This window comes from Periplaneta americana, chromosome 4, assembly GCF_040183065.1.
Source record: "Periplaneta americana isolate PAMFEO1 chromosome 4, P.americana_PAMFEO1_priV1, whole genome shotgun sequence".
In the NCBI taxonomy this organism is placed as follows: Eukaryota; Metazoa; Arthropoda; class Insecta; order Blattodea; family Blattidae; genus Periplaneta; species Periplaneta americana.
The window spans coordinates 52,344,484-52,370,709 of record NC_091120.1 but is presented as its reverse complement, the minus strand read 5'-3'; the positions used below and the strand labels follow the sequence as shown (position 1 = coordinate 52,370,709).

The 26,226-nt window shown below is 35.4% G+C and overlaps 2 protein-coding genes across 7 annotated transcripts in view; both read left to right on the top strand.

Annotated features, from left to right (window-relative positions):
* Positions 1 to 2,075, top strand: part of LOC138697804 (probable cytochrome P450 301a1, mitochondrial) — a 74,275-nt gene extending 72,200 nt beyond the window's left edge. For 4 of the 6 annotated variants that reach the window (XM_069823320.1, XM_069823321.1, XM_069823319.1 and 1 more), the window contains exon 10: positions 154 to 2,075. In XM_069823320.1, the coding sequence (XP_069679421.1) occupies positions 154 to 264 (111 nt within the window). In that variant the 3' untranslated portion in view covers positions 265 to 2,075. The remainder of the gene's footprint in view (positions 1 to 153) is intronic. The other 2 variants (XM_069823323.1, XM_069823322.1) reach the window with 2 other exon arrangements.
* Positions 2,076 to 14,378: 12,303 nt separating this feature from the next.
* The window catches only part of LOC138697796 (centrosomal protein of 135 kDa-like), a 123,569-nt gene continuing 111,721 nt past the window's right edge, over positions 14,379 to 26,226 (top strand). Inside the window, exons 1-7 of the mRNA XM_069823308.1 lie at positions 14,379 to 14,545; positions 15,286 to 15,495; positions 16,048 to 16,174; positions 17,143 to 17,310; positions 18,148 to 18,389; positions 21,029 to 21,212; positions 23,546 to 23,712. Coding sequence (XP_069679409.1) covers positions 15,316 to 15,495; positions 16,048 to 16,174; positions 17,143 to 17,310; positions 18,148 to 18,389; positions 21,029 to 21,212; positions 23,546 to 23,712 — 1,068 coding nt within the window. The 5' untranslated portion in view covers positions 14,379 to 14,545; positions 15,286 to 15,315. The remainder of the gene's footprint in view (positions 14,546 to 15,285; positions 15,496 to 16,047; positions 16,175 to 17,142; positions 17,311 to 18,147; positions 18,390 to 21,028; positions 21,213 to 23,545; positions 23,713 to 26,226) is intronic.

Here is a 26,226-nt window from a genome sequence, read left to right as displayed (position 1 = left end):
TTATTATTATTATTATTATTATTATTATTATTAGTCTATGATTATTATTATTATTATTATTATTATTATTATTATTATTATTATTATTATTATTATTATTATTATTATTATTGTAGAATCTAATATTAAGATACATACATTTTATTGTTCCAGATGATCCAGACCTTTAGAATAGAATATCATCACGAAAAGTTGCAGTATAGAATTCATCCAATGTACACACCAGATGGACCCTTAACATTCAGGCTCATAGAAAGAGACTGAGCATTGTTGCAATATAGAGGTAAAGCGTGTGTATTTCTAAATAATGCGGTGATTTATTAAACATTCGGCAGGGAAGTAGTTAACTGTGATTGGAATAAATACAATTGTTCTCTCATTTTGTTTTTCTGAATTACATTTTTACGTATCATTAAATATGTTTTGTTCCTATGGCAAAAAATAATTTATTACAATAATTTCTTTCTGCTATAGCAATTGCATATAGAGCTCTGGATTTAAAGTGTGAAACATTATGTTTAATTACGTAGTACATACCAGAGAAGTAAATACTCGTATATTAATAAACATACATTATTCCATTGATTGAATCGAGGTTGACGAAACTAAATGCAAAATTCCGTCGTTATACCTAAGTACAGAGTGTTCCTATACAGACCGGTTTCACTCCAGCGTCTACCTAACAAAACCGGTTGGCGAGCGGCGAGTGGTACGCTCTGCCCTATGCAGATCGGTCTCACTCCACCCCATACCGCTTACTTTTCTCTGGAAGGACGCTTCGTGCTGCGACCATTAAGCCACGGACTTGGGACCGGTCTGCATACGAACTCCCTGTATATTACAAAGATGAAACAATTGTCATTCTGTGAACAGTTACTTCAGTAATTTTCACTGAAGTTTTAAACCAATCCTGTGACCAAACATTATTCAAATATGACGACTTGATTCTTAAGTTCTATTATTTATCTATAAAATATTTTGTCCCGTGCCGTGGCGTCATGGTCTAAGGCATTCTGCCTAGGACTCGCGTTAGGGAATGAGCGCTGGTTCGAGTCCTCATGGGGAAAGAAATTTTCTCATGAAATTTCGACCAGTGTATGGGACCGGTTCCCACCCAGCATCGTGATACACTTGGGGAGCTACAATAGGTTGCGAAAACCAGCTATAACGGCTGGGGGGATCATCGTGCTAACTACACGATACCTCCATTCTGGCTGGATGATGGTCCACCTCTGCTTCGGCATGTGGACGTGAGGCCAGCAGCCGGCTGGTCGGTCTTGGCCCTTCGTGGGCTGAGTGCCACGGATTTATTTTATCAAATATTTTATTATATGCCAATGAAACGTGTGTATTTGTAGCAGAGTAGAACTGAATTCAGAGTCTACACGAGAGGTGAATTCTAGCGCATTCGAAAATTAATGGGTAACACTATTAGTTTTTACAAGCTACATTTATATTGAAAGACTTTAACATTAATTATAGATTTTAAATGCAGTTCTCTGCCGTGCTAAACACGATGCGGAACACGTAGAAGACGACGAATTCATTTTCCCGTTTTCTTTTTTTGTTTTGTTTTGCGATATTATATCGCAGACTATTTTAAAAGAATTAGGATATAATCTCTTCTTTGAAAGTTGATGCCTGAGAACAAGCCGTAATCATACGGACTCATGTTTGTGAATGCGAGGATGTTTCCATCTTCCAATTGATTTTTCAAATATCCAGCCATGTGATGTCACATTTTGTCGTGTAATACAGTAAACACCAACTCACTGAGACGTGACAACGACGCCTTGCCAAAGAGTACATGGAGAGACGACCTGGGTGTACGGAGACCTCTTGACTGACTAAAATTACGATGGGCAGATCAAATCAGAATGGACCTCATCTTGCTAGAAGGACGTGAACATGAGTCGGAGGACAAAGTGGAATGGAGGAAAATTATGAATCAAACCTTCAGCGGATTTGTGTAAATTTTATCATTGCCTTTGTTGTATTTGAGCTTCTTATTATAAATAATATCAATCAATTTCATTGTCTATTTTTCTGTAATAAATGTATACAGTATTGCTTAAGAGTAAGGAACTTATATAGCTGTCTAAAACTTGTTTTTGTGCCTAGTCATCGCCATTTATCATCTTATAGAAGGGGTAATAAATTTCGCTTCACAGATATCCCAACCTCAGAATTGGAATTCATCTCTACGGGACTAGAATACAGAATGCGGAAAAAATACGTACAAAAAATTTGAGACTAAGGAGTGGCGTAAAGCTAAATATTTTAAGAATAGGAACAAGTGGCCTCAGACATTTCGCTGCGGAACTGCGGTTGTCAGACCCTAGGAGGCAATTTTCTAACATGTTTTTAGATGGTTAAATGGAAAGTTCACTCACTCATATTAGGAAATAATAACCTGTTGATGGCTAGTTATGAAACACTCTCTCCTATTACATTTAACAAAAGACATTTGATACAGAAATATGACATTTTTGGTACTGCAGTATTGTTGCTTTAAATCACTTCTCTTATCAAATGATGCAAGTTTAATGAACCCCACTAACATTTTAGCAAGCAACATAACGGCGCAACAAGGATTGACATATTCTATGAAGTATTCCAGAAGTGGTCTGAATCGCTTCTTCTGCGGCATTAATGCACTGTATTAATCTTTTCTTATCGTCGATGTGTTCTGTAAACCATGTCCTTCATGGTGCTCCAAATGAAAAGATTGCATACTGTCAAGTCAGGGGAACGTGGAGGCCATGTTATTGGCTCACCACGTGCGATCAACCTCTTGCCAAATAATGTTGCCGTTAGGTTATTTCTGGCTGCACGACCAAAATGTGAAGGCGCACCGTCATATTGAAACCAATGGATAAAACGTCCCTTAAAAACACAAGGTACGTGTGAGCATCCAATCTTCGAAGTGACATGCAGGGGCCGAAGAAGAAGTCGTCCACAAACCAACCACCATGTTTATATGAAACAATCTTACACGAAAACCTGTACACCGATTGACTGTGATGACATGAGGTGAGGTTGATTTGCAGTTTGCTTATGTCGTGCCTGTGCTAGTGAGTTTTGTTTACATTTGAAAATAAATAAATACATTTCACCGTAATTACAGCTTAGCTTCAAGATCACTTGCTTCTATTCTTAAAATATTTAGTTTTGTGTCCCCTTCGCACTCTGAAATTTTTGTACTACGTATTTTTTCCGCACTCTTTATATTCATAAAAATACATAACATGAATATAAGCATTGGAAAATGACGCAAAATCATAACTTAATGTGGAACATTTGTTTGTTTATGCTAGTGGTCATTAACGAGCTATTGCTGTACCGAGGTCTATACACAAATGTTTGTAATGTGGCGGTAACACTAGACCCTACAATAGCGTAGCATATGCACATGAGAATATAGACTTAGTGATATAATGCTTAATTACAGCAAATCCTATCAGTACTATAAGTCACGAATAATAAAATGAAAACAGGCAAGACATATTGACTTCATAGGAACTACTGTTTAACTTTCTTTTTATATTGATATGATAAGACTTTGGTTTCATTTGTGTTATTTACTCGTATATACGTGTGGATTACTTACAATGTCTGTTACGCATGTGTAGTGTTGTTAGATATTAATTTACAGGTATTTAATAATCAGCGAAATGCACGTCGTGTTTCATTTACTGGGTATACAGGTAAGTTTAATCTTAAAGACAATTTAAATTGCACATCATGAACCAAAGTAGGCCTACAATGGGAATCAACTATTAGAAACATTTGGACGTTAATATTGAAGTAGCTATGGATGTATCCAGATTTAAGGGATTATTCTGCTTGATTTGTATACATATTTTATAAGAATCTTTCACTGATGAGAAACAGCCGGTCAGTGTCTATATTTTTGTCTGCTTCTGTACTCCTCCCTTTTTATTTTAGTCGTCTCTCTCTCTTGCACACAGATAAAGATTTAGCTTACAGTTTGTATTCATTTGCGCAATTCCAATGTAGGCCTACACCAGAAAGGTTTCAGTGATGAAAAGAACAAAGGCACATATTCACAATTGAATAGCCCCTCAGAACAAGTTTGTAACTAGCAAATATGAAATTCTTAAAAAATGGGGGAAAAAAACATTGTACTATAGGCCTTTTAATTGTTTAGAGCAATCAGACATGTGTGCTGATTTAATACGAGTACAAGTATTACACATAGCGCATCATTAACAATCATTATTGTCTACATCTGTGGAGTAACGGTTAGCGCGTCTGGCCGCGAAACCAGGTGGCCCGGGTTCGATTCCTGGTCGGGGCAAGTTACTTGGTTGAGGTGTTTTCGGGGTTTTCCCTCAACCCAACATGAGCAAATGCTGGGTAACTTTCGGTGCTGGACCCCAGACTCACTTCAATGGCATTATCACCTTTATCTCATTCAGACGCTAAATAACCTAAGATGTTGATAAAGCGTCGTAAAATAACCTACTAAAAAACCATTATTCACGAAAAAGTCAACTTATGAGAAATGAGGGTTACAACCTTGTTCTAGGTGGCTATTCAATTGTTCGATGAAAGAGTAATGGAATGGAGAAAAATTCTCTACGGCGCTGGGATTTGAACCCGGGTTTTCAGCTCTACGTGCTGATGCTTTATCCACTAAGCCACACCGGATACCCACCCCGGCGTCGGACAGAATCGTCTGTTTTAAGTTCCAACTCTTGGGTTCCCTCTAGTGGCCGCCTTCTGTCTATGAACATAGGACTGAAGTCCACACATGTGCTGAGGTGCACTCGTTATGAGTGACTAGTTTGCCGGGATCCGACGGAATAAGCGCCGTCTTAAATCACGAAGTGATTTACATATATCATATATATTATTTTATGCTCGACCATGCCGAAATGTAGTAATTATACACCTGGTAGCAGCCCTTTAATGGACCTCATTAAAGTACACCTATTCATTAAAGTTCAGGTTTTCAACCAATCAGAAAGCACCATTGTAGCAATATGAAAGCGCAAGTATCGATTATTCTCGGATATGCAATCGAAAGACAACTAGCGAAACGTCACGAAGGCTGGAAATCCAATACTGTCGCAGAAGGTTATGTTCTGTTATTATAATAATTAGCGTTAATTGTAAATAATATTCAAATAAATTCAATTTGTCATCTCGCTTTTCAATGTCTAAATCAATTTCCAGGTTATATCAAGATTAATGTTCATTTTACTCTCTAATTATATCAAGGTCAATGAAATTTGTTCCTCGAAAAAAATCAATACTTTCGCGTGTGCGCACATCTCACAATTTACGAGATTGAACAAGGTCACTTCCACTCCTCAGTCAGATAAGCATAATATGAATACTTATGAATAATTTCAAGTTAGAAATATGGTCGAGCATAAAAAGTCGTATGAAACTTGCCTATAATGGTAATTAAGACGCTCGTATGAAAATTATGAAACGAGCGCAAGTGAGTTTCGTAAACAAACATACTCGCGTCTTAATTACTACCATTATACGCTCGTTGCATAATGTACTATTAATGTACCGAAGTACATATGATATTTCCATGCAGAGTTGGAACTTAAACTGAGACGATTCTGTCGGACACCGGGGTGGGTATCCGGTGTGGCTTATTCGTAAATTCAAACTACAGTAGATGGAGAGCAGACGATAGTCAGTACTAAATGGTTTTCAGGACTAGAAAATGGAGGAAGAATATAATTATAGCCTATACTTTCTCTGGAACCTTTAGTGCAGAGTATAACTACTGTTCCCTGTAGTTCTTCAGAATGTGAGTGTGGGTTCAGCTGTATGGACAATATTCTTACACCATCTCGTAATAGGCTCTCATTAACTCACCTTTCATCAATAAGTGAAATGCTCTTCAGAATGTAGGTTTAAATACTTGGCTTCAGGGCATCATGTGGCCATCACTATAAAAGGGAAACATATGAGTAAAGAGGACAATAGTGAAACGAACCAAGATGGCTTTGGGCATTATTTACTTCGCTGAGCAGTATAAATCTAAAGGATAATTAATTTCCATTTGTAGTGTTGTTATTTTTTTGTATACTGGTATTAATTAAAATGAACGTGAAAATAATGTGTAATATTAGTATAATTAGTAAATATCTGATAGCTAGGACACTTTTATTTTTAGAAATGTAACCCTGAATATCTATTTATAAATGCTGCTGTTCATATCACATTTCGTCTATGCTCTTGATGCCTGGCTACTATTTGCACACCACTGACTTCCTATCCCTCTGCAATCAGCAGGTTTCTACACGATTCATCTTGTCAATATTTTTTTTCTCTTGTATGAAAGAGGGACCAGAAGGCTTACACTGCAGCCTGAGGCTTATTGTGCTACCACTCCTGTTCTGTGAATGATTGGGTAACTGAACGGCAGCGCTCTTGTACAAGTAGAACTTAACCTGGTCTATGGTATGGATGATGATGATATGTGAATTAATGATGGCAAAATGAGTCCGAAATCCAACGCCGAAAGTTACCCAGCAATTCTGCTTCAAACCACGGAAAAAATACCAACCAGTAACTTGTCCCAACCAGAATTTGAACCTAAGCTCGCTCGTTTCACAGTCAGACGTGCTAACCATTGTCCCCAGTGATGGACTTGTGAATCTCTTAGTCGTGTCCTAGCACTTACTGCCCGCAAATGATTTCAAGGTTTATAAAATGCATTTGCTTTTGACATCACTGACACTTTGAAATTTATGTAAGTTATATGAGTCATTTCACTTTAGTTGCATGAACATAATTTTTCGTTGCAACGAAACGTTGGTTATTAAATATAGAATGTTTCAGACTTAAGGTATTCGTTGCAGCATTTTGATATATTTTCCCGGATAATTTTTAAATATATATTTTAATTTTTATAATATTCTTATTGAATTTGGTATTTCCTAGAAACTAGTTCGATTAATTGAAATGTGTCTCAGTGAAACGTACAGCAGAGTCCATATAGGTCAGCTTCCAATTCACTTTGGGCTGAAGCAAGGAGATGCACTATCACCTTTACTTTTTAACTTTGCTCCAGAATATGCCATTAGGAAAGTTCAGGATAACCGAGAAGATTTGGAATTGAACGGGTTACATCAGCTGCTTTTCTGTGCAGATGATGTGAATATGTTGGGAGAAAATCCACAAACTATTAGAGAAAAAACAGGAATTTTACTTGAAGCAAGTAAAGAGATAGGGTTGGAAGTAAATTCCGAATAGACAAAGAATATGAGTATGTCTATATTGTACGAAATAGAAATATAAAAGTTGGAAAATTATCCTTTGAAGAGGTGGAAAAATTAAAATATCTTGGAACAACAGCAACAAATATAAATGATACTCGGGAGGAAATTAAACCCAGAATAAATATTGGAAATGCCTGTTATTATTCGGTTGAGAAGCTTTTGTTATCCAGTCTGCTCTGGGAAAAGGTGAAATTTAGAATTTATAAAATAGTTATATTACCGGCTGTTCTGTACGGTTGTGAAACTTGGACTCTCACTTTGAGAGAGGAACATAGGTTAAGGATGTTTGAGAATAAGGTGCTTAGGAAAATATTTGGGGCTAAGAGGGATGAAATGACAGGAGAATGGAGAAAGTTACACAACGCAGAACTGCATGTATTGTATTCTTCACGTGACATAATTAGGAACATTAAATCGAGACGTTTGAGATGGGCAGGGGATGTAGCACATACGGGCGAATCCAGAAATGCATATAGAGTATTGGTTGGGAGACCGGAGGGGGAAAAAGACCTTTGGGGAGGCCACGATGTAGATGGGAGGATAATATTAAAATGGATTTGAGGGAGGTGGAATATGATGGTAGGGACCATTGAACCTCCAGGTTCCTTAAAATTTATAAGTAAGTAAGTGTATTTTACTTGAACTGCTGCCTAGTAACGTTAGTGTGAAGTCAGAACTGTGTGCATTTCAAGACTTATTTTAATTATTAATTATTGTGTAGTGTTTTCTTGGCTGTTCGAAACGAGATATTAAAACCACAATATGATGGTCTGTACAAAAAGCCAGGGGCTGAGCCTGGATAAAAAAACAGTACTGTGAGAGATGGAGAACGATATGGCAAATGCACAGATGCAAGAAGCACTAGGAGGAAGGGACACAGATGGTGAATGATATAGCGAAAACACAGATGTGACAAGCATGAGGAGAAGGCGATACAGATGGAGAACGATATCACAGTCTAGTATATACAGTCGTGAAGCTTAATACGTAGTAAATATGCAAACATTAGATAGTTGCTCACCACTAAGATCGCTAATATCGCCTCATTACAGGCAATGCAAAATAGTACCGTCACAGTCTATTGTTTCTAGCACCCTCAAAACTCAAGCTTCGTGACTGTATAAAGTAGAATGTGACGATATGACGAATACACAGATGCGACAAGCACGAGTAGAATGTGTACCTGTACCAATAGAATCTAATAAAATTCAGTTTTATTCATTTAACTATTGTTGTATTTGATACTCATTTACCTATATATATATATATATATATATATATATATCACCAGAAGCATTTGAAATTTGGATATGGAGATGAATGGAGTGTGTGAAATGGACAGACAGAATAAGAAACGAAACTGTGTTGGAAAGAGTGGGTGAAGAAAGAATGATGCTGAAATTGGTCAGGAAGAGGAAAAGGAATTGGCTGCATCACTGGTTGAGAAGAAACTGCCTTCTGAAAGATGTACCAGAAGGAATGGGAATGGGAAAAGAGTTCGGGGCAGAAGAAGAAATCAGATGATAGACGACTTAAGAGATATGAATCATATGCAGAGACTAAGAGGAAGACAGAAAATAGGAAATACTGGAGAATGCTGGGTTTGCAGTGAAAGACCTGGCCTTGGGCAGAACACTGTGAATGAATATCTCGCCAATGTTTCAGAACTGCATTGAGCTTCCAGCATGACATGTTACACAGTGGGTTAGGTCATGCTATCTGTTCTGTCTCCACTAGCATTCCGCTTCTCCTAATTTCATCTATCATTTGCAATAGTTAAAAATAGGCTGAGATGAAGTCTTGTGGGTAGGCTAGTACGGGTTTTCAATGCTGATATAAGAACGACTTAGCACTTGGGGTCATGAGGCTTATCAGATATTTGTCATCCCCAAACATCCCTGGCTCCATCAGGGTTGAAACAGGATGGCTCACCTGTCAACATTGGACTCAAGAATGCCAGCCAGGCCTCCTGTCAGACTGGTACAATCATCGTATATAGGGTGCACAATAGGCCAGCTGGTCATCCAGTGAAATAATAGTAGGGCCTACAGTACTATATTCTATAGAAGACTTTTTTTAAAGCAAGAAGTACACCCGAACTTCTGAAATAAATATATTATTTTAACAATTAAAAATCCTTACACATAAGAAATTAAATATTTTTGTACTGTTACGTATAAAATATATTAACTCTGTAAGAAATATTATTTTTGCCTTTCAACAATGGATTGGTCTCCTAAAGCTTTGAAAGTACTTTTTAACATATTTTTGTTTTTCTTTGGATGCCACATTTGAACACTCTGTGCAACTAATGTAACTGCCAAGACTTAAGAATCAAATTTTGAAAACTGTAATTAATAACACGTTTATGTTACAGTACCACATAACATTAATATAAAATTAAATGGATGCAGAACACGAAAGAAATGAAAATCAGCTATGTCAAAAGTATAAATTTAGATTGAAACAATATTATTTAACTACATTTTACTGCAGACACTATTGTTGGATAGGTAAACCAAAAATAAGGAACACCTTTTAAAACTTCAGAAAAAAGATTATATCTTTTCATTAATTCCCAAAACTAATATTTTAAATAAACTACTTTCTGATATTAAAAATATTATATTATGACCAGACATCGGATTCTAGGGCAAATGCCTATTTTGTTTCTTTAGGAGAAAAGTAAAAATAATTATTAATATTTGTGTTACATGGAAATTGAAAGGTATTCAAAGAGTTTTATAGTGCCCTAAAATGCCCTAAAACGGTTATTAGAGCCTAATTTGTTAATATTCGCCTAAAAATGCCTAACTCACTGTAAAGTTTCGCATTTTACTCTTACTTTTTATAATTTATACATGCATTCACTGCGAAATTTAAGGCATTTAAAAAGTGGAAAGTTTGCTTCACACCGGCCATGAAACCATTGATAAAGGAAACAAAATGTTTTGAATCTCACGACACTCACAATAGATTTCACCGAATTTAACATGTTTGGAGGCATAAATGCCGACAAAGAACCAACCTTAGTTTTGAAGCAGGCAACAATCACAACATGTGCTGCTACCGATTCAGAGATATACTATACTATAAAAATGACTGTTTTCGGTCTGAAACCGATTAGCTGTACTGCCCTTCAGAGTGTCATAAAATCACAATTTTTGGAGAAAGAGTGTTTTTGAAATATTTATGAAAAGTCGTAAAACTGCGAATTAGTAGAGTAAACCGTTACAAAATATTTAAAAGAATGGCTCTCCTAGTGTTAACACTACCAGGAAATGCAACAATAAGTGGAACTTTGTATTTTTGTCCAATTGAATCTCAATAACAACGGTTCATTTGAGTGCTCGTTAACAGTTGCTCTTTCCCTCCCCTTATTTGTGTTGAGAAGTTTTGAGCGGTAGGACGTTTTCCTGTGAAGTTTAACGCGATAATGCCGAAAAATATAAGTGCAAAATCTACATTGATCCGGCAATGGCTAACAGAATATTCAGAATTCACTTATGATGGAAAAATAATATTCTGCAAGATTTGTAGCAAACAGGTATGTAACAATAGTTGAAATATATAAATTCTATTAATTTTAATGAGTAGGCCTATAATATTTATACATTGACTGAGCTATCCTGAGGTATAATTCTTTTTAAGACCACTACACTTTAACCTTTTAAATTCCGATAGTTAAAGTATTTGCAGGTCATTAAAATTTTGATTGTTCGAACCCAGTAACTTTGTGATAGAAATACGGCAATACAACAATTAGGATTTTATTTTAATTCAGTTTACTTTACATTTTTAGATTTCGCAAGAAAAGAAGTGCCACCTAAAGCAGCATGTGCAAGGAGCGGCTCATAAGGCTAAAGCTCAGCAAAAAAATCAACTGCAACAAACTTTACTAACACAGCCTACTTCATCCAATCTCAGCAGCAATTTCTATGCTGATTTAACCAGAGCGTTTGTTGCTGCTAACATTCCCTGGAATGCAATTGAAAATCCGGTTTTAAGACAGTTTTTACAAAAATACTGCAAACAAAATATCCCATCTCAGTCGACCCTAAGAAAAAATTACTTAGACAGAATATACAATGAAACTTTAGCTTCCATTCGGGAGGATATAGGTGATTCTTACATATGGGTCTCTGTGGATGAAACCTCAGATCCTATGAATAGGTATATGGCAAATATGGTAGTAGGAAAACTTAGTCCTGATGGACCTTCGATTCCACACCTCGTATGTGTTAAGGAACTTTCGAAAGTGAATAGCCAAGCCATTGCTTATTTTGTAAATAAAGGCCTACAGTCTTTATACTCAGGTAATATAGACGATTCTAAAGTTCTGTTGTTTTGTACTGATGCTGCCTCATACATGGTTGCTGCAGCTCCACTTCTTAAAACATTTTATCCTAACCTCACGCATGTAACTGTCTAGCACATGGCCTTCACAGGGTTTCTGAAACAATCCGGAATGAATTTCCTCTTGTCAATTCGTTTATTTCTAACACAAAAAAATGTTTTTGTACAGCCCCATCCAGGATTTCAATATTCAGAGAGAACTTTCCAGATATCCCACTCCCACCTCAGCCGGTTTTTACACGATGGGGAACCTGGATTCAGTCAGTGGTGTATTATTCTAAGTATTTTAAAGAAGTGGTCACAGTTATTGATAAATTACCTGAAACTGATAGTGCAGCGTGTGTGAAAGCAGTGAAAGATTGTCTGAATGACTCACGAGTGAAAAACGATATTGCCTACATAACATCAAACTTTTCTTTCATACCTGCAAGCATTGAACAATTAGAACGTGACAAACAATCTCTTTGTAGCCAAATAGCAATAGTAAAGGAAGCTCAAGTGAACATACATTCTGCTTTGGGCGAAACTGGGAAAAAAGTTAAAAATAAGTGGGACAACATATTAAATAAGAATGTAGGATTTTCATTGTTGGAAAAAGTATCAAGAGTGATATCGGGGGAAAGTGTAAATGTTCCAGTAAGTATTGATGTTTCTATTGTACCTAATTTAAAGTTTGCGCCTCTCACATCAGTTTCGGTTGAAAGAAGTTTTTCTGCTTACAAAATGATTCTCAGTGACAAAAGGCAAAGGTTAACTGTGGAGAATTTAGAAAAAATTCTGGTGGTGTACTGTGCAGATAATTATAATAAAGTCTGAGCATGGAACTGAATTTCAATAACTTAAAATGAGTAATCTTGATATCAATAATCATTATTTCATTAGTTTCAATATATTAAATTTGTGCAGCTCTGCTTATAAATATAATGTAGTATTCTTTTTTAATGTTTAAACATACTTTTTTGTGCGTATTTTAGTGTATAACTAAAAATTTCAGTGAAAGAAATAAGTATGATACCTTGATGTGCCTAAAATGCCTATTTTCATTAAAATAGAGCCTAATTTTACAAATTTTGAGCTTATTTTAGGCGCCTAAAACTGCAATTTTTAGTGCCTAAAAATCCGATGTCTAATTATGACTTAAGCAAGACAAAGAGAACACAGGTGCAATGCGACAATCGAGAACTCCATAATTTGATACGATTAGAAAGACAACAATTGAAAAAACATGCTTGAAAGATGCCATATCGGCCGAAGAGAGAATTCTTGTTCAATTACATAACATAGTGTAGTTTCCATGTAATTTAATTTAAAAAAAATCTCTAATGAAGTGGTTTAGAAAAAAAAAAACTAAAGAAAAAATACTAAAATTTATCTCTCCCCTAAAAATCCATCTAAAATTTTTATCCCCCCAAACCTCCCCCTAGAAAAGTGTTTTTCCACAAATTTGGGGAGCTATATTAAGTCTTATACTTGTAAGAAACTAGTGGCTTGTGCAGCAAATTAAGATCATTAGAAGTTTAAATAAATATTTTTCTAATTTATTTTCCAGAAAGAATACGGTACCACACATTTTGAAAGCTATTTGTTTCCATAATAATAAAACATACTCCATGGAAGATCTGACATTGAATGCAACATAATAAGCCTAACTCAATGAAGTGTAACCCTGTCAAAAACATATACATTTTTTTTAAGAAACCTTCCTTAATGATTTTTATGCCTAATGCTTTTTCTTAAACATATCCATCTTCAGCTCTTTGACTTTCAATACGAAAATGCAAGTAACAATGTCAGGACGATCAGTGGGTTTTTCATGTGGGAGAAAATACAGTAGCTATTTCAGCTCATTGCGGATTGCAGGTGAGAGTTAAGAAAATGTCAGGTATGCCTTGCTTTCGAATAATAGACATAGCATCTTAGTATAGCTGTTGCATGTTTCGTGAATTGCCTCCACTCCTCTCTGGAGTAGCTGAGACAGTGGCATGTGTCACTACATAACTTTTGGCGATCACTGAATCACTTATTTAACCCAATATCTTCAACAAACTTAATTTTACAGATGACAGATACGTTTTCATTTCCCAATATTTGTCTGGCTTTATTGTAGGAAATAGCACAAAGATTGTTGGCAAAAATATCTGACAATGTTTGGAGTGTTTTAGGTACCTACTAGTGAATGCTGACATCATTTTGGCCACGTAAAACATAGGCATAATATGTTGAAACAATGTTGTATAATTGGTCATAAGCTCATAATGAATTGTTAGTGTCGGAAGTTCAGTGTTGTAAGTTATTTATGTATTATCCCTTGTATTTTCAACTGTGAAAGCTGTTGTGGGGAATCTATTGCTGACAAGCGGAAAATGAGGCAAATGCTGTAGCAGAGTTGTAGAATCTTACATAATATTGTTCCTAGTAAATCATTATCTGCTTCAGTGTTTCATTCGTCGCTGGTTGCGGAAATTAACTCATCAAGACAGCATGAAGTGAAATGTTCTGATTCTGCTATTCCTTCTATAGCAGGATAATATGCTTGGAGCAATTAGAAATCTGGAAGGATTAAACCAAAGGAATATGAAATGACGTATCTGTGGCGTTTGGCAAGCACATTGAATACATATCTCTTCTCCCCCTATCCTACAATGACGTGAGGGTTGAAGGAAAGGGACGAGTTACGTGTTTCGGCTTGTGACGTCTGCAACAATTGTAGCACAGTTTTGCATCCCTGTCCTACCCATTTCAGCGAGTGTTGACGACCACTCTATATATGATCTAGGCGACCATTGACCTATAGTGATGCTCATAAATCGCAGATGGCGTTAGCGTAGAATAGTACTTCATGGCGTCCATACGATCATTTAATATGTGCTTGAGGTTATGTCGTTTTGTTTACTGTGATTCATAACATTTTTAGAGTAAGACGTGTTGAAATTTTAGCTGTACGGAATATGAATCTTGCTCCAAATTGTTACAATTAACATAATTTTAACCTTCGAAATACTGTTTCCAAATGTTGCAATATCTATTTACTGGGTTGGCAATATTTATGTGTACTGCATTTCGCGCGAATTATAAAGTTACATGTTATGTTTATTAGTTACTTGTATATATAATTTGTATTTTCCAGTTTCGTAAATTGAGTATGATAATAAACTTTATATTCTGAATTGCGTAACCCATCTTAGCTATATAGATTATTAGCCGGTAGCCTATTATTCTTTTGTCACAATCACTGTGTAGAGCCTACGTTATGCACAAGGGATGACAGTACTTAATAATTATTTACTATATACTCAGGAAGGTAAAGTGATTTTTTAAAATCATATAACTGTCCAGAAACGACAATAATTTGAGTTTTATACTTTAGATTTTCGGATATTGATATGTTATTCTAGGTTATGTAGGGTAGGCCTACGAGTTTTCCTATTTGACAGATTAGGCCTAGGCTACACATATTACAATATTTTGAAAAAAATTAGTGTGTAATATTTAATTTAATATATTTATATTATAGATTGAGGAAGAATTTTGCTTGTATATTTAGAAAAAGACCGTAGCTGAGGTCCTAAAAATTGTCATTTCCAGTACGTACCGGTAGGCTTGTGCGTTCATTTCTTATTTTTGAAGTGTTAAATATTTTTTACCATGATTTTAGGTAAATATTTAACAGATTTATGTTGTCAAGATGGACAGCGGTAAGCTGGAACACAGATATAGAATTCTTCGCAGTCATTTAGATGACTTGGGTTATCGACATCCATTGGCTATAGAGGCTCTTCCTTTAGTGGAAAGGCTTGTGTCAGATCTTTTACACACCACAGAAAGTGTACGTCATTATAAAGAACTGGCACAAAAAAGTTTAGAGGTATGTCTTCACTTAAACCTCAAAGAATTTTACAAAAAAAAATAAATAAATAAATAAATAAAAAAAAATAAAGAAATAGGTCCAAAGTGATTTTAATATCATACTCTTTCACTTAAAATTATCAATTTAAAAACCAGTAAACACGCAGGCACCTGTTGATATTTGCTATGACAACAAATAACAATTAGTTTTGTTCTTGTTTTTTTGTTTTGTGAAGCTTGTCCACAGAATGACTAATATAAATAGCTGTGTACCTTATATTCATAAAATTTTAGTCTTGCAAAAGATCGCTGTTAATAAATCATTATGTAATTTCTATGACCGTGTTTGGTAATGAAAAAACTATTTCAGGAACATTTGACCTAGCCCATGTATATTCATAAAATTTTACTTTTTGTAGAATTTCATTGTTAAAATCATTTTGTAGCCTATTTTGTATGACAGTGTTGGATAATGAAAAAACTGTTTGAGAAATTCAAGTGCCTTATAAAGAAAGTCATTATATTTTTTCGATTTTCATAGTATAAAAGTGCATTTATAATTACTTTATAGGAGTGCAGCAATCTTGAACATGGAGTCGAGCCCTACAGGATTGATAATGCCAAACTTGTGAAAGAATGCAATGAATTACATTTGAAATTGTTGCATCAAGAAGAAGATGCTGATAAAAATAAAAAAGGTGAGAGGTTTATATATAATGCATTGACTATCACTACTGGTATTACTTGTTTGTATTAGATAACTGAAACAACAAAAGAAATTGTGTGCCTATTAGAGAAAACAATGTACCAGTATGCAACTGTAATATTAGGCCTATAGGCCTAGTAGAATTTATATTCTCGAGTGCAGTTGCCTTCTTATGTTGGAAAGAGAAAAACTTTTAACCTCAGACTGACCTGGATAGATCTGAAGGTTAATTGGGAAGATTCCTTCATGCTATAGTGCTGGGAAGATTCCTTCATGATATAGTACACAGTATTGTTGTTGTTATTTCCCTTCAGTCACCCCATAATTATCAGGTGAATGACACTGGCTGTAATGAACAGGAGTGGCAACAATGTTAGCAATTGTTAGTGAAAATACTTATATAGGCTAGCAAAAATTGTCGTCAAATTAGCTATTTTAAATCAAGTACTCCCGAGGATATAAATTCTACTATATAATCATAAATTTCCATTCTTAGGAAGAACTTTTTATTCTATTAAAATATATAGAACCATAGACCATAAGCTTACTGGTTTTAATTAATAACATGCCCAACTGGGAGTCAGGCCACAAAGGGAAAAAACACTGGAGGAGAAGAGTTCGATCCGGTGCTGTGGATTGGACTCGGTGTAGCTCAATGGTGAGAGCGCTTGGTATGTATAACCAAGGACCCGGGTTCGATCCCCGGCGCCAGAGCGACTTTTTCTCCTCTAATATTAATTGTTACCATAACAGATGTACTCTGTAGGAACAAAAAATAATAATAATCTTTACTTTGATTACTGGTTTTATATTGAAGTCTTTGGAAAAGAAAAATGTTAAGATATGCTGCTTTATATGCCTATGTGTTTGTTTATTGAAACATTATTTTCGTAATAGCTAATGCTTGTAGGTACTTCACTTAGCATTAACTTTTGTGCATTTGCTTTAATCTTTGTTTAGAATTAAACCGTAAAATTCGGAAGTTGGAAAGTGAAAACTCAGATCTCCAGTTCTTAAGCTCGCAACAACAAGCAAGAATTAAAGTCTTAGAACAAGAATCTGCTCAGAAAACTCGCAAGATATTACAATTGCAAAGCAAAGGAGTGCACACTGTTATAACAGCATCTGGTAAGAATACAGTTCTTTATCCAGAGAGGACAGCATCTACAGTCCCTTTGCGGCATCCTTCACTGATTGCCGGTAATTCAGAGAAAACATTTTCAAAACTTGTAACTTTCTGTATTTTCTTTAAACAAGGTTATATTTAAGGTGAGAATTATTTGGGTTAAGAGACTTTGTCTACTGGCTGTTACGACCAAACATTTCGTCTACCACAGCTATAGACGAAATGTCTGGACATAACATCGCCAGTAGACCATGGCCTCTTAACTCAGAAAACTCTCACCCTATTGACGCCAGTTGTGAAAGCCTATATTCGAAGGTTGTATGTAACATTCAGAAACTTCAAATATCTAGATACAATACACTAGAACTTTTCGGTGTAATGCATAAATCATCTCTGGTTACTTATGGTTTACCGAAAGAAGACAAATTTGTACATTTTTCTTCTTACTTTTTATAATGTCGCACTACTGTTACGTTATCTTATACTTAGAATGTAGAATTTGTTGCAAGTGTTAGACACAAACATAGTTTTGCTCAAATATTACAAGACGTGTGGTAATACATCACTCATGCAACCATTCACTTTTTTTTATGTGTGCAGGGTTTGACTTTTCTGGTCATAAACGCAATATGTAATTACTATTTTTATTTTGTACAGAGCAAAGCTGTACACTAGTTCTGGTTTCAATTGTATCAATGAAATTGGAAATTTTCAAGTATTTCAGAAGTCTCTGTATTCTCTGTATTAGAAAGTTATTTTGATTTACTGGTACTGTTATCCTTAGAATTTCCCTCAGATGTTGGTGTATCACATTTTCTCTAATGCAATGTTGTACTTAGGCGGCAAGAAAAAAACTTTGCCTACCAAACCTCAAGCAACTTTTGAACTTGATTCTCCATTAAAACCGGGGAAATCTTGGCAAGAACAGTATTCCAGTATTTCATCACATGTGAAAGATCCCTATGTTGCAAATATGGTGGAGTTAGCAGATAAACGCATTGCCAGTCTAAACCGAGAACTAAACTTCCTGAAGGATGAGAAAAGACAGCAATCAGAAATCATTGCCACATTCAAGAATCAGGTATTTCTAGGATCCATGTCAATTTGCATGCATTTCCTTCTTGTTGAGATTAGTAAAAAAAGTAAATTTTTAAGGGTCTGTGTCATGGCACTCTTGAGTTGATAAAATTTTGCTGCAATATGTTTACACTTACTCGAGTAATTCAGAAAAGATTTGTATCATCTTAACCATTGATATTTTAGTATCTTTTTTTGAGTAAAGTCTCCACAGAAATTATTCTTTACATATTGACTTGAATCATAAATTGTAATCAGATTGACATTGAAAACAATTATTTCTATCCTTAATTATTTATTTGTAGTCATAAATTGGTATTTGGATTCTTCCTAGTGTTGTTTACTTGAATGCCTGTACATATGTTACAATAATTTGTGACACAGAAGTCAGTTGACAAATGGGAAACATTACTAATTGTAAAACTGAAATAATTGTTGTACAAAGTAACATAATGACGTGTTCCCTCCAAGATGTCTGTAATCTGAGAGATCTTTTTCATTTGTACTGTTAGGTTGGCAGCGGCGGCCGGGTAGCTCAGTTGGTAGAGCAGCTGGCTACGGACTGGAAGGTCGGGGGTTCGATCCCAGGTGGTGACAGGATTTTTTCTCGTTGCCAAACTTTCAGAACGGCCCCGAGGTTCACTCAGCCTCCTATGAAATTGAGTACCGGGTCTTTCCCGGGGGTAAAAGGCGGTCAGAGCGTGGTGCCGACCACACCACCTCATTCTAGTGCCGAGGTCATGGAAAGCATGGAGCTCTACCTCCATGCCCCCCAAGTGCCTTCATGGCATGTTACGGGGATACCTTTACCTTTACCTTTTACTGTTAGGTTGGCAGTACATATTCCCCTTTTGTATCTCTAGAATTATCCACCTTTCGTCCCAAATCTGCTACTGATGGATAGCATTCAATAGACGTGATTGTGAAGATGACGGCCAGCCCTAAAATGTCATTGTGCTATGTGGCTATAGAAAGTGGTATCAGTAGAGAATCTGTTCACAGGCTATTGAAATCTGCACGTTTTAACTCCTACAAATTAGAGCAAAAAAAGGATCCACTCAAGAGCAGGGGCGATTTCTCAGGGAATGCTATGCTTGCTGCGCAAGCCCAATATTTTCGTAGAATGTGTATTTCTCAAAATGGCGTTACGTACATTAAAATTTATTTTGATTTTTGGAATGCTGTATAGGCGTAATACCATCCGCAGGTGCACATCGCAAGTATCGAAATGCTTGCTCATTTCTCGGAGCTACAGGAAAGACGTAGAAATAGCAAGAATATGATGCGCGCGCAAGTGCCTTCCTCCTTGGTCTGTCCTAGGCGCACATGCTTCTGTTATGTGTTGTTTGAAGCTCTGATCCGAGAGCTACACCAATGACTATTTAACGTTACACAGAGCAGTATTGACAGCAGGAATGTGTTGTGCAATGTAATTGTATGAGCGGAATGCATGTATTATTAATTCTTAAACATTAATTTGAAGTATTGCAATGAGTTCGGAATTGTGTGTCATTGAAACCTTATTATTAAATTCATTTTCCCGAAGGACTATTCAGGAGAAGACAGACATTATAGAGAATATGTGCGCTCGTTCAGTGCAGCTCAATAGAACAATGTGCATTGGTTGGCAGGGTCGAAAAAAAACTAAATAAACTATTTTGTTGGTTATGTTTGTTATATTATATCGAACTTCTACATCTCACAAGCGAATATGATCCATGACTCATAATGATTTCATAATTATAAAATAAATTATTTATGTGGGTCTGATTAAATTATTTTTATTAATTATGAATTATTATATCCTCCCATCTTCCCCTTTGTATAAAAGAGCAAGCCTAACTTTCGTGACTAGCATTCGCCCCTGCTCAAGAGGCAAACATATTGCAACTGAATCTTGCAGCATTTGCGTACTGATCAATCCTTCCTTCAGTATGTTCTGTTCAGTGACAAATGCTTATTCTTTTTGGATGTGCATGCTCATACACAAAATGCACGATACTGATCCAAAGAAAACCCAAGATGAATGCATGAAGCTAACAACTCTGGTGCTCCAAAAGTTATGATGTGGTATGGAATACTAGGTGATATGGTTGTGGGACTATGTTTATTTGATGGAAATGTAAACCAACACACATATGGGGAATTGCTGGACAGCACTGTAATGGAGTTTCCGTATAATTTGCCACTGAACAAATTGGTAAGAATGTGGTTTCAGTAATAAGTGGTCATGGCACATTATGCTCTAGCAGTTCGCCAAAGCTAATTGAAATGTTTGGTGTGCACTGGTTGGATGAGGTGGACCTCAGTCATGATCTCCACCCCTTGATTTCTTTCTATGGGGTTTTGTGAAATAGCACATTTTCAAACAGAACCTACATTTATAGATGACTTGAAACAGATGATCTCCCATACTATCCAGCACATCCCACCTGCAAGCATGACAGAAGAATGTCAGGATCGGGTGAGGCACTGTCTTCAAGTAAATTAAGCACATTTTGAACATTTGCGGTAGTGAGCATACTGCATACAATTGTATTTTCAATTAGAATAGTGTTTACCATTTGTCAACTGACTTCTGTGTCACATGGTAGCATCAATTTTGATAACAATGAAGTGACCATATAATATGTTTGTACATAGCTAAATAATCGAGATAGCGAAATCCAACGTCTTACAAGTATGTTGGAAGGTGGCCGACCAATTGGTGCTGTCAGAAAGGACTGCTGCTGCAGTTGTAAAGATATGACTCATCAATTGAACACTTCGACCAATGAAGTTAAAACTCTGGAAATGAAGAAAAAAGATTTAGAACAACAACTAAAAGGTGAGTATAATGTTGGAAATGAGACATCACTATACAAATTGGAAAATTTGTTTTAATTCACTAGTTACTTGGATCTAAATTTGTCTGTTCCCAGGTTTATTTCAGCAACATGCAAATTCGTTCATTATTTTCTCGAAAAAATGACTGAGCATTTTGTATAATATAAGGTATAGCCTACATATGGAATATAATCATTTTTACTAAAAAAAATAACAAACTTGTGTAAAGTTGTTGAGCTAAAATTGAACAAAATGGTTTCTCTAAAGTAGGCTTTAAGATTTTTCTCTTGGTTTTTTAATTGCACAATAAACTGTGTGGTAACAGTAGAGACCTGTGTATCAAATATTTGGCTTATTTACTTTCAAATCTTCATGCTGTTTAGTTTGGTTAGTAGACAAGATTTTTTTAAGTCAGCAAGCTTCTGCTGGGGATAGTATTGACACTATTCAACAAACTAATAACTGGAATAACAGAGATAGTCGTAAAAAAGGGGAAGAACTACTATAGTAAAAAATATAATCTTATTCTATGGATGAGTTTTTAAGAGTTCTATGGGTTCCTGTAATATTGTACAGTAGAACCTCTATTATCCATGGTAATGAAGGGAATGGATTGAACGGTTATTCGAAAAAATTGGATAATCCGTACCATAAAATATTTTCATGAATTAAGTGTACAATACTTTCAGTTTCGTAATTTCCTCCGTGGTCTTGTGTTTAACATGCTAGGTAGTGGATCAAAAGTTCACTAATATAAGTCCTGTTGTTAACAACGGATTTTTAAGGGGCAAGAAGTAGTGTTCTCTTATTAAGAACCAAGAAAACTCCTTGTGATACCTGTCCATGGATAGATAGAAGTAGAGTTTTCTTATTAAGAACCAAGAAAACTCCTTGTGATACCTGTCTATGGATAGATAGAAGTAGAAGAGGTTTCGTGTTGTAGATTTACATACTTTATACACTGTATTCTTGTTTTCTTATTAAGGACTTATGATACCTGTCCATGGATAGATAGAAGTAGAGTTTTCTTATTAAGAACCAAGAAAACTCCTTGTGATACCTGTCCATGAAAAGGTAGAAGTAGAAGAGGTTTCGTGTTGTAGATTTACATACTTTATACACTGTATTCTTGTTTTCTTATTAAGGACCAAGGAAACTCTTTGTGATACCTGTCCATGGATAGATAGAAGTAGAGTTTTCTTATTAAGAACCAAGAAAACTCCTTGTGATACCTGTCCTTGTGGATTTACATACTTTATACACTGTATTCTTGTTTTCCTATTAATGGCTATGAATACTCTTTGTGATACCTGTCTGCAGAAAGATAGAAATAGAGGAGGTTTCGTGTTGTAGATTTACATACTTAATACACTTTATCCTCGTTTTCTTATTAAATCGCTCATAGTTTTGTAACACAAATCTCCCTTCTAAAACTGCTCAGTTATTTGTACTTTTAAAATATTTAGCACGTTTTCTTTTGAAACCTATGGAAGACTTTTCACGTAGAAATTATACAGTATGGCCACTTGAAGAACAGTAGGACAATGAATAGTATACAGGTTTGCAATTGTAAGTTCTTGGAGGTCATTTCTTTGAAAACAATCCCACCAACAAGTAACTATTTATATTTTACAACCCCACCAACAAGTATCTGTTTATCTTGCTGATCCCAGCAGCATTTCTACTACAGAGTATGTAACGTTAAGGACTTGTAATAATCCTCTCTAGAAAAAAAAGAGCGAGAGAAAAATAGTAGGATAATCTGATGATCAGTTAATAGGGTGATGGAAATATAATCGGGGTTATACTGTACCATCAAACTAATTCCGCACAATTTCTATTTTCTCTTGATTTATCCACTGTATATAATTTAAGTGACAAAATTACATAACTGAAATAAATTATGTATGATCATATTTTGAAAATGGACAAGACTAGACTACCGAAACAGATTCTAACATAATACACCAATAGGAATTAGAGACATGGGTTGCCTGAGAGCAAGATAGCAGGATCATTTCTCTTGTAGACGGAACAGGTTACTTGGCCTAATCCATAAAGAAGGGAAAGGAAGAAAGTAATATTTCTTTTATGTCTGGATAAATAACAATATGCAAACTGGCCACCCTACCCCATTATCTCCTGGCCCAGTTGCCTTATGAGTCATTCCTTATTGGTATCACTTCTGAGGTTCAGATCTGTCTTCGGATAGTTGACTAAACAACAACAACAAGGAAATTAATACTGTATATTGATGACTTTACAAATAAATCAAATCATGTTTTTTTCCAGAAGGTCTTTGTAGTTAAATTTAGCACATAATCATTATTTCAGAGGCTGTTGCTAGTCAGCATGAAGCAATGACACGTGCAGTAATGTTAGCAGATCGCAATAAAAAACTGGAACAGGAGTTGCGTGATATTGATCAAATGGCTTTAGCAGTTGAAGCTGAATGTAATTCCACTGTAAAAGAAAACTCTATGAGGGTGTCCAAGATTCAGGTAAGTGAATTTATTACCTTATTGCAATGTATAAAGCAAAAACAATTAAACTTTATTATTATTGTTATTATTATTATTATTATTATTATTATTATTGTTGTTATTGTTATTATTATTATTATTATTATTATTACTATTGTTATTATTGTTATTATTATTGTTATTGTTGTTATTATTATTATTACTATTATTATTATTATTATTATTATCATTATCATTATCATCATTATTATTATTAGAAACTAGGTTTTTTTCCGGGGTTTTCCCTCAACCCAATATGATATTATGTGGTGTGTGGATAAGCTTCAGGGCTTCTACCGCGTTGTCTTGGTGTTAATGGCTGACGTTTCGACCGCTGTGTTGTGGTCATCTTCAGAGCAGTTGTTGGATAAGGAAATAGTCTGCCAGCTCGTATATATATAGTAGTCTCGATGGGGGGAGTACTTGTGGTGATAGGTCGTAGGTTCTCCTTCTGGCATCTGATTGGTCCTACGTTGTCCAATCCGGTTGAGGTCTGTGTGAAGGGGAGTATTCATTTTAAATACTGGCCCTCATAAGGTCCGAAAGAGTGACCTTGGTACCGTGCCCGATGTCCGGATGAAGGGGGGGGGGGAGCACCGCGTACATGTGGAGGCCTGGTGATATTATGTGATATTTATTATACACTAGATCACAGACAAAGTACATACAAGTAAATCAATTTAACTCTTACATTACACACTTTACAACAATTTTACACAAAGATGTAGTATTATTTAAATACAATTTCTACAGTTTACATATTTACAAAATTTGTTTTATCTTGCACTAGCTTTTAGTTTTGTGCAAGACTCAACTCATTCTAGAATGTAGATACAATCAGTATTTGTTTACTTTCCTAAGTTGTACTTCCCTCTTCAATCTGCAATGTGCAGCTAGCATATCTAAATCATCTCTTATTCTAGTTTCTTCCATACCTCTTTCCTTACAGAAATATTTATACAATTCATACAAGCTCTCTCTCGTTGGTAAGCCTTCATTCCTTAATTTTATTTCATAATATTCTTTTGACGTACCTTCAAAACTATTAAATTTAGAAATAAAAAAGATAGCCAAATAATTTCTAACTAACTGCAAGTCAAATATGTTATTATCTGTGCGTCTAGAAAAAGTGTACTTTCCAAAATTGAATTTATTTGTCAGCTCAGTAACTTTACTTTCCCTTAATAATTCTCTCCTTTTATTTTTTAATTTTGCAATCTTCTCCGGTATTTTATTTTCAGTGTATTTGTTTATTATTAAGAGATGTTGGCTTTCCTCGTATTTCTCCATACAGCAACACTTGCTACTTTCTTTCATGCATAATTTTACATCTATGACACAAGAAAAAAAAAAATATACACTACAATTATTTCACTATTTATTTATATATTTATTTATTTCTTTCGTTCACTTATTTCATTTATTCTATCCATTCTAATTTTTTTAACCAAAAAAAGATATAAACCTAATTGCTTTTGCAATTTAATGCTATTAATATTCATGAGTTTTTTATAGTTATTTCTTTATTTATTTGTAGGAATTTTTCTTTTATAAATTTCTTACGTATATCTTCAGTATTTTGACCTCATCAACCCAATATGAGAAAATGCTGGGTAACTTTCGGTGCTGGACCCTGGACTCATTTCACAGACATTATCATCTTCATCTCATTCAGACACTAAATAACCTTAGATGTTTATAAAAGCATCGTAAAATAATTTACTAAAATAAAATTATTAGAAACTAATTACGAGGGGGATCCAGGAAATAACGACCGTTTTGTTGTAATAATTAAAAAAATATATTTATTTGAAAAAACAAAGTCCGTTACATAACTGAAGCTTCCTTTACTTCTCTACATAATCACCACCTACATTTAAACATTTGTCGTATCTGTTCACTAGCTTTAGAATTCCCGTGTTATACTCCTCTGCCGCCAGTTCATTAAGCCAGGTGTTCACTGTCTTCTTCAACTCTTCATCACTTCCAAAACGCGTACTACCCAGAAAGTCTTTCAGCTTAGTGAAAAGGTGAAAATCGCTAGGAGCAAGGTCTGGACTATAGGGCGGATGATCAAAGATTTCCCAACCAAATTGATCCAGCAATTCTCGAGTTGAAGCAGCAGTGTGCGGGCGGGCGTTGTCGTGAAGAAGCACAACTCCTCTCGAAAGCATTCCTCGCCTCTTATTTTGGATGGCTCGCCGTAGTTTTCGTAAAGTCTCACAATAACGATTTGCATTGATCGTAGTGCCTTTTGGCATGAAATCCAGCAAAAGAACACCTTTGCGATCCCAAAAGACAGTAGCCATGACTTTTTGTGTTGAGAGAGTCTGTTTGAATTTTCTCGGTTTCTTGGGTGATGAGGGATGATGCCACTGACGTGATTGGCCCTTGGTCTCTGGGGTGTTGTGAGACATCCAGGTCTCATCACCAGTCACAATTTGATCAAGAAAGGCGTCTCCATCTGTGTGATATCGCATCAAGAATGTCAAT